Genomic DNA, 8874 nt, shown 5'->3' on the forward strand with positions numbered 1-8874 from the left:
ACCTAATTGAGATTATTATCCATATTTATAAATTGAAATTAAATAAATTGAAATTACCTAATTGAGATTATTATCCATATTTATAAATTGAAATTAAATAAATTGAAATTACCTAATTGAGATTATTATCCATATTTACAAATTGAAATTAAATTGAGATTATTTATCCATATTTATTCTTTTGCGTGATTACCCGGCTCAGTAATTATTCCTCATACTAATTTGTAGATCGATGATCTCCTGACCATTTGATTAAGGATATTATCCATATTTATTAGTATCATATTTATATGTTTATATAAGAATAAAATGACGGTTCAACTTAAATACTACTCTAGGATATACGAGTATTATATTTTATTTTACAAGATTTATAAAAATTCAAGTTTAATTATAACGGAACAAAAAGAATATATATTTGAAACAAAAATAATAAATGCATGATTTATTATGTTAAAAGACTGTTTTAATTGAATTTTGGAGGTTAGAGAAGTAAAACTCACTAAGAAACGAGTAATTTGTAACTTAATATTCACTTTTTTGTATTAATTTCTTAATTACTAGTACTACAATAATTTTTATATGTGAATATAAAAATAAAATACTCCGTATTGAGCAGATGAAATACCGGATAACAGAATCTCCCTCTTTGAAGGTGCTATCATGGAGGTCTCCGGCCACTTCTCAGGCGTTGCCTCCCGCCATTTCCCGGCTTCTTCCTCACTCCAAATTCCAAAATTGCCTCTCCGCAGCTCACTGTTCCCCAGGAGGTCCTGCTCGCCGCAATCACTCTCCTTCTCCGCCGGAAACTCCTTTGCGGTGGGTTTCGCTGCTCCGTTAGCTTCCTCGACTCACGTTATTGTCAGTCGATTATAATTTTACTCCTGATTCTACTTCTTTTCCGGTGATACAGAGAGAGGTGTGGGGAGTGATAAATTCCAGAAGCTGCGCTGTTCAGAGTAGGGAAATGCGCGGCGTTGTGAGAGCGGAGATGTTTGGGCAGCTCACGAGCAGCCTAGAATCCGCTTGGAACAAGCTCAAGGGAGAAGGTTTTTCGCTTATTTCGCGTTTTCCTGTTTTGATCGTGCTACTTTTACCTGCTTAAGTGGAATGCTCCAGCCTTCATCAAATAATCGTGTATAGTGTATAGAAATGGAGGAATTGGTTGCTTATTGTCGCATGATAAAGAAAATATGTTAATTGAAGTAAATTTGTCATGCACTTGGATCCATATGTTGTTTATTGCTTGAGCTTTGCAACTATTCTTTCTATGTTTATGAGAAGCTTAAGTATGCGGATCAATAGCTATGTGTTTATGCACACACCATCACGCATATAAAATATTAGGTCACAAGTAGGAAGTCTAAGACAACAACAGGAGTGGCTGTTAGATCCTGGCAACCGCTAAAACTAGTGCTTTACAGGTCTTGTTTCGAAAGAAGCTCCACTTTTTCTAATGATTTGATATTGACTGATTTTGTGCCTTTCCAACTCTCCACATGAATCTAAGCCTTGAGGGATTTTCTGCACTTAACTTGTTTCTTATTTTTCAACTATACAGAGGTCTTGACCAAGGAGAATATTGTGGAACCAATGAGAGACATTAGGAGAGCTCTTCTGGAAGCAGATGTAACAGAGTTTTTTGAGTGATAATTACACTGTGATTTCCAATATGTATTCCACATACGTTTTATTCATTGTTGGCAGGTCAGTCTTCCTGTTGTTAGAAGATTTATTCAGGATGTTAGCGACCAAGCTGTTGGTACTGCATTGATCCGTGGAGTAAGACCAGATCAGCAATTAGTGAAGGTATGGGTTATCTAGTAATTGGTCGTCAATTATATGAAACGTTTCCGTTTTCCAAATTCCAATGAGGAATCAGTATAACGATGCTAGTAAAAGTTTTTCCCTGAGTTGGCCTTAATCTGGAATGAGTATTATATTTTTTTAATCTATGCAGATAGTTAGTGATGAGCTGGTAAAACTAATGGGAGGAGAAGTTTCGGAGCTGGTCTTTTCAAAAACTAAACCGAGTGTCATATTGTTGGCCGGGTTGCAAGGAGTTGGAAAGACTACTGTCAGCGCAAAACTAGCTTTGTATCTGAAAAAGCTGGTGATCATCTTGAATCCATATTACTTTTAGCAGACATCTTCCACCTCCAAATATTTACTGTCTAAGTAATGTTTGACCTGGCCTTGCTTGAGCTATAATGATATGATCAACAGGGGAAGAGTTGCATGCTAATTGCTGGGGACGTTTACAGACCTGCTGCTATCGACCAGCTGGTTATTCTGGGCGAAAGGGTAGTTTTCTGAAAGTAGCTTCTTTCCCAGTTTAAGATTCAAGTGTTAGTGTTAAATTCTTTGCCAATAATATATGTCATCATTGCATTATATTTTATGTGATAATATAGTTTAAAATAAATGCCAGCCCCAGCCCCAGCCCCATATAGTTCGCCAGCCAAGCAATAATTATTGCACTTAAATTCTTTGGTTAAATGTATATATGATTGCTTGATAGGGACAACAAGCTTACCCTAAGTGAAGTTAGGCATGCACATGCAAAAACCTAAGAATTACGATGTGTCTTAGCACAAACTCTTGATTCATTGTTATAAATGGTTCAAGAAGATATTTGTTAGTATCTTAGTTTGGTCAGTTTTTCTCACACACAAAGATGTGTATGAACTGTTTGTAGAGTTTTCAGGCAAAGCCTATATTGCAGGCCTACCACAGGCATCTGAGAGAGTCTATCTAGTTGGTAATGATTCTGTTTGGTGTTTTGGGTGAATGTCTAAGTATGCGAAAATGTGTCTTATCATCGATGGAAATTCTGTAACACATTGCTATTTATTTCAATAATGTATCTTGAGGTAGATTGATCTGTTGTCTCTCATCTTTATAATTATTCTTCTGACTTCATTCACTGACGTATAAGCTTTGAGTAGGTTGGAGTTCCAGTTTATGCTGCTGGAACAGACGTTAAACCTGCAGAAATAGCAAGGCAAGGTTTGGCAGAGGCCAGGAAGAAGAATGTAGATGTAGTTATAATGGATACTGCTGGAAGACTTCAGGTAAGGCTCCAGCTCTTTCATTAGCCATGAGAATTTGAACATATGACCAAGTACTCTTTTTCTCTTCAGATAGATACAGCTATGATGGATGAACTGAAAGATGTAAAAAAAGTACTAAATCCCACTGAGGTTTTGCTTGTTGTGGATGCAATGACTGGGCAAGAGGCTGCTGGTATATATGTTTCACATAGTCTTTAACAGGACTTATGGCTTTGTTAAAAGTCGAGAAGACCCTTCCATTAGAAGCATGCTTTAACATATATTAATATCCCTCATGTATATTAATTGAGCTGTTTCAAGGTTAGAGCTTCATGCTTCTTTTCAGAAATATTACAGCAATCCATGAGCTATGATCACTACTCATCTATGTCAATTTTCCTCATGAACTCTAATCTTAGAGCTTGTGCTTTCTCCATAACATCCTGATAGTGATCAATGGTTAAACAGTTACCTAAGTGGGCGAATGAAGCATTTCCTAATATAAGAAGAAAAAAAATACTTCACTCATAGTTTCCTTTCCTGTTCTTCAGCATTGGTTACAACATTCAATGTTGAAATCGGAATTACTGGTGCCATTTTGACAAAGCTAGATGGAGACTCTAGAGGCGGAGCAGCCTTGAGTGTAAAAGAGGTCAGACATCTCTAACTCATGAAGTTTCCTTTCTCATATTGTAATTTTTTAGTAATACGAATGTCTTGGATTTACACCTCTCGAACATTAAAGCATAAAAACAGGAGAGGATTTTGAGCATTTTTTATGATTATATATATGAACAGAATGTTCTTGTATGTGTAAATTATCAGCCTGTATTTTGCTACTTGTTGTCTAGAGATGTTCTTATATTCATTTTTGAATACTTTGTGTAAATAGATGCAAGAGTACTTGGATAATGTTGATTGGTTTATAATTTTAATTAGTCATGGGCAATTGGACCTGACATAGGTATCGGGGAAGCCAATCAAGCTCGTAGGAAGGGGGGAGCGTATGGAAGATCTTGAACCTTTCTATCCAGATCGCATGGCAGGACGTATCTTAGGAATGGGTGATGTTTTATCTTTTGTGGAGAAAGCCAAAGAAGTTGTGAGTACCATAGTCCCCATCATCTGAATTGTAATACATGCATACCTTATATTTAGTGCAAAATAATGATTCAAGTTCTGATATATTGAGTAGATGCAACAAGAAGAGGCGGAAGACTTGCAGAAGAAGATAATGAGTGCTAAATTTGATTTCAACGACTTCCTGAAGCAAACTCGTGCAGTCGCACAGATGGGCTCAATGTCTCGTGTTATTGGAATGATTCCGGGTATGGGAAAGGTATAAAGTCTGATGTTTGCTAGATAACGACTGTATTCTCAAACAAGCAAACTTTTTCAGGGCGTAGAGTCTTGCTTAACACTAAGTCCTGAAAATGAATTTCATCTCTTCCCTCCCACCTGGACCCTAGTTTGTTGTTTGTTCTTTAATAGCAATCGGTGAAGCTGATTCTCTAAGGTTACTTGTAAGCAAGTGAGACAGTCCAGTAAATATTTATCCATGTTCATCAAATTTAAAGATATAAGTTTCTGCTAGGCATTTTAGGATCATAATTAATCTCCAAAATCATGGTATTCAAACAGGTTAGTCCTGCACAAATTCGAGAGGCAGAGAAGAATTTGCAATTAATGGAGTCTATGATTGAAGTAATGACCCCAGGTACTTTCCCTTCTCTTCATTTTACCAAGACCTAACAACTTATCCTGGATGATAGTATGATTAAATATAAGGAGTATGATTAATATCTGATATAATAATGTTTACATTTTTTCGTCCAGTATCCTCTTTTTGTTATGCTCTCCATCAGGGTGCAAAATATCGCATAGTTTCTTACAAGCAACTTATATGTTCCAGTCATAAAAAAGAATAGAGATTCTTGGCCGATTTATTTGTCTATTAAGAAATGTTCAATTTTCAGATAATTGAAACTTCAGCATCTTTCTAATAAATCCTTGTGTTGCGCTCATGAATTAAGCTACCTTCTATTATAATTAATGTTGTCTGATTTTCCTCATCTCAATGCAGAGGAAAGGGAAAAACCAGAACTATTGGCAGAATCGCCTGAAAGGAGGAAGCGAATCGCTCGAGAATCTGGGAAAACAGAGCAACAGGTGTATATAGAAGGATAAGTTGATAGGAGTATCTCTATCATACACATTTTTATTGGGACTCTCATATTTTTATCCATTTCAGGTGAGTCAACTTATTGCTCAAATTTTCCAAATGCGCGCACGAATGAAGAAGTTGATGGGTATTATGGAAGGTGGGTCACTTCCTACAATGAGCAATCTTGAGGAGGCCATGAGGGATGAACAGAAGGTGATCATGTTTTGTTTGCTTTATTTGTTTCCTTTTTTTGCTATGTTTTTAATTCCTGAAACTCAATTTTGATTCCCACAGCTTCTCTTATTTCTTGTGATGTGTGGATGACCTTTTCTGTAACTTTCAGGCTCCCCCTGGTACCGGAAGGCGAAAGAAAAAAGCAGAATCAAGGAAGCAATTTGCAGACTCGGGTGCACGGCCTAGTCCTCGCGGTTTTGGGGCTAAGAACTAAACAACTCCTTGTTTCATATTCACCCTGGGGCTAAGAACTAAACAACTCCTTGTTTCATATTCACCCTCAAAGTCCGCTACCAGCCTACCATTAGTCTAAAATTCTGCACATCTTTATTGACAAGAAAATGGTTTTCAATTGCTGTTGCTGGAGGTAACAGAATTCGACAACCTTGTTGCTGTCTCTCAGTCTACGTGACGAGCATTTCCATAGCCAGCGAAACCTCACCATGCTTCCCTTTGGCTTTTCATATTGTAGCATATCTCATTTCATTGCTAGTTTTATTGTAGCAACATGCCTGCATATTTCTCTGCAATTTGTAAACTTGTTTTGAAAGATGAGTAAATTTCGTTGTCTTGCCTTTTTTAGCATTTGAACATCCATTGCAAATATCGGTAGATCAGTAGAGTGATTTTGTTGGCTTGGAGCCTAATCTCTAAATGGAGTTGGATTTTAACAGTGATCCCAAAAAGAATAATATAATACAGATGTATGAAATTACGCCAATGTATTCATTAATTAATTTTATATACATGAAAACTTAGTAGGATCATTGCAAATTTGGGGTAGTTTGACTTGGTAAAATAATTTTTTACTTAACACTTAAAACATAATTCTTGGATAGCTTAACAAGTGCCAAATCAAAATCAACAGTTCAGCACAGAATTAAAGGGCATCAGCTGGGCACAGATGAGGTAATGTTTATCAATCTAAAACTGCCGAATTCATATAACCCGTCACCACATAACATGAGGGAAAAAATACAGATGCAACGCTAAACTAGAAGGCGCAGATGCATAGACATGTACAATCATTGTGCTCTAGCGACTGGCTCAAGAGCTTCAACGGTAACCACACTGTTTCCCCTGATGACCTGCAGTAAAGAAAACGAAAAAACAAAAACAAATCAAGAGTTTAGGCATACTGCAACTAAGCAAATATGTATGGACTAAAGCACATGACGAATTTAATACTACTCACCACCATGCCAATATCAGTTTTTTCATTTCCATTCACTTCAACGGTATTGTCCACCACCAGGTTCATAAACTGATCGAAGCCACGAAGGGTTCCAACTACCATACGGTTGGCATTAAGCTTGACTGGAAAAAAGACAGATTTTCACACTTCAATGTCAAGGTGGACAACAGTGACTTAAAAACACGCAGACACACACAAAACTACACCTATCACTGGACAGAAGCTATAAGATTCTAAATTACTAATGTAAGACACAAGGAAGCCATTCAGTAGCATGCCTCGTGTAGCATTTTTTAGGCAAACATATTCTACAACTTACTAAACTGGACTAAAAGATGTTTGGATTTTAAAAAATGTAAAGCTTATTATTCATGAGAGACATTTAGCATTCTTGGATTTCAAGATGGAGCAAACTTCAATAACTCACTAAACACAATCAGCAAGCATAATCATTTTTTGTAATTCAAGTTACTCCACATACTTAAAAAAACTAAAACAATAGTAAAACAAACAGCTTCAATCTAAACACTGACTGCAATTTGAAGATTCAGGAACACACAATTAAGTTCCTTAACATATAAGTTCCTATAACATATGTACTTGGATTATCCAACTACAAATTCAACTCACTTTTAAAAATAGAATCAGATACATTGAGAGAGAAGCTTATTTTTAAAACTAATTCACGGATGGGCGTGGAAATCACATAAAACAAAATAACTGCACACTATGCTTCAAATCCTAATCAAAACCTATTCATTTCTCATCAATAAGCATCAACATTAGACAAATTCCCCCACAATCCAATACGGAGAGAGAGAAAAACATGCTACACTATGAATTTGAACATGATTTGAAGCATAGAGTCCACAAAACTAACTTAATGAAATATCATTTTCAAAATATGCGTATATAAACGATACATTTGCACCATATTTAAGAAGAGAATTGACAAAAAGGAACGAAAACTCACTCTGCAGCTTCTTATCCATGTACCTGTGGTACGAAAAAGAAATGTCAACGAATATATTCAAAAGAAACACAGACACAGAGAGAGAGAGAATAAACACGATGCTTACTTCTTGAGATCCGGCGGCTGTCCTGATCTGCTCATGGCGGAAACTTGGAATGAAGCGAGAATGCAATTCAGTGACTGTCGAAGTTCTGTTGCAGCTCAAATTGCAAAACCCTAGAAAATTGGATGGAAATTGGGGGTTTTAATGAAAAACCGATCTGGGCCTGTCATTGTGTGGGCTTAAATAATTTGGGCCTCCTTGGGCCACTCCAATTGCAGGTCCATGGGTGAGAAAAATACCCAAATACTTCCTTTCTCCGTTCATAAATATATGGATTCGGGATGATTAGATTTTAATGCATAATTAATAAAGAATAGTAGTTACGTAATTATTAGGGCATGTTCACCCTATAAGAATTCCACTTTTAAAAACTTAAAGAAATGAATTCTTTTCAAGAAATGACCCACATATATAAATCTCGACCACTATTATCAATTTACATGTTTTGACTCAAATATGGGCCAAACAGTAGCCCAACTTTCTGAGTTTGACCTAATCAAAAAGTTGAATGACAAAATTAGCACCAATTTTGTGTGAGCGATAAGATGATGAGGTGGAAAGCAAGGGCAAATGTGAAAAATCAACACCCAGATTTGAATTCTTGTCCAATTTGCATGAACAGTGCGGACCGACCATTTTAGCTTAAGATTCCAAGATTTAAAAAGTGGAAGGTTAACACCTTGATTTCTCATAAATGGATCAAGAATTGACCAAATCTTATAGGGTGAACAATCCTTTGGTGGAGAACGTGACCCACCTTACTAGAAGATAAAGAAGTTACCTGAAATAAAATGGGCTAATTTTTATATGACGGACTCAAAATGTGAAAAATCTATATGTTTTTTAGGACGTGAAGAATATCATGATAGGACAAATTATTAAAAAAAATAGCATAAATTTTGGTAAAAATCTTATTAATTTCACCATTTTAAACTGTCACATAATAAAAAAAAAAGGCAAAACACATTCTTAGGTCCTTATACTTTAATCAAATTGTTCATTAGGTCCTCGTACAATTTTTTTCGATTTAATAGGTCCTTATACCTTTTTCATAAATTTCATCACATCCTCGTACAATTTTTTCGTTTTAATAGGTCCTTATACTTTGATTATAAATTTTATTAGGTCCTTATACAATTTTTTATTTTAAGA

General features: G+C 35.9%; 2 protein-coding genes across 3 annotated transcripts; one reads left to right on the top strand and one right to left on the bottom strand.

The window, feature by feature from the left end:
- Nucleotides 1–625: 625 nt before the first annotated feature.
- Nucleotides 626–6036, top strand: LOC125212090 (signal recognition particle 54 kDa protein, chloroplastic). Of its 2 annotated transcripts, XM_048112135.1 has the most exons (16): nucleotides 626–819; nucleotides 914–1049; nucleotides 1562–1629; nucleotides 1708–1809; nucleotides 1961–2113; nucleotides 2227–2304; nucleotides 2949–3074; nucleotides 3144–3246; nucleotides 3605–3705; nucleotides 4018–4155; nucleotides 4249–4392; nucleotides 4695–4770; nucleotides 5137–5222; nucleotides 5305–5430; nucleotides 5561–5688; nucleotides 5730–6036. In XM_048112135.1, the coding sequence occupies exons 1-15, from the start codon at nucleotides 664–666 to the stop codon at nucleotides 5663–5665; spliced, it is 1698 nt and encodes a 565-aa protein (XP_047968092.1). In that variant the 5' UTR covers nucleotides 626–663; the 3' UTR covers nucleotides 5666–5688; nucleotides 5730–6036. The 2 variants fall into 2 exon arrangements, with proteins under 2 accessions (XP_047968092.1, XP_047968090.1); XM_048112133.1 differs by having other exon boundaries at nucleotides 5561–6036.
- Nucleotides 6037–6346: 310 nt separating this feature from the next.
- LOC125211897 (probable small nuclear ribonucleoprotein G) lies at nucleotides 6347–7872 on the bottom strand. Its single transcript, XM_048111857.1, has 4 exons — nucleotides 7726–7872; nucleotides 7620–7642; nucleotides 6647–6768; nucleotides 6347–6539 (listed from the first exon to the last, which is right to left on the bottom strand). The coding sequence occupies exons 1-4, from the start codon at nucleotides 7758–7760 to the stop codon at nucleotides 6477–6479; spliced, it is 243 nt and encodes an 80-aa protein (XP_047967814.1). The 5' UTR covers nucleotides 7761–7872; the 3' UTR covers nucleotides 6347–6476.
- Between the last annotated feature and the right edge of the window lie 1002 nt (nucleotides 7873–8874).

The sequence above is a fragment of the Salvia hispanica genome, chromosome 3 (assembly GCF_023119035.1).
Source record: "Salvia hispanica cultivar TCC Black 2014 chromosome 3, UniMelb_Shisp_WGS_1.0, whole genome shotgun sequence".
Lineage (NCBI taxonomy): Eukaryota > Viridiplantae > Streptophyta > Magnoliopsida > Lamiales > Lamiaceae > Salvia > Salvia hispanica.

Bases quoted from the DNA above. Each gene is read 5' to 3' on its own strand.
- LOC125211897 (XM_048111857.1), bottom strand. From the start codon at position 7,760: ATGAGCAGATCAGGACAGCCGCCGGATCTCAAGAA. The intron at 7,643-7,725 runs GTAAGCATCGTG...TTCGTACCACAG, and splicing joins CAGCCGCCGGATCTCAAGAA to GTACATGGATAAGAAGCTGC. The intron at 6,540-6,646 runs GTGAGTAGTATT...TCTTTACTGCAG, and splicing joins AAACTGATATTGGCATGGTG to GTCATCAGGGGAAACAGTGT.
- LOC125212090 (XM_048112133.1), top strand. From the start codon at position 664: ATGGAGGTCTCCGGCCACTTCTCAGGCGTTGCCTCCCGCCATTTCCCG. The intron at 1,050-1,561 runs GTTTTTCGCTTA...TCAACTATACAG, and splicing joins GAACAAGCTCAAGGGAGAAG to AGGTCTTGACCAAGGAGAAT. The intron at 4,156-4,248 runs GTGAGTACCATA...TATATTGAGTAG, and splicing joins TGGAGAAAGCCAAAGAAGTT to ATGCAACAAGAAGAGGCGGA.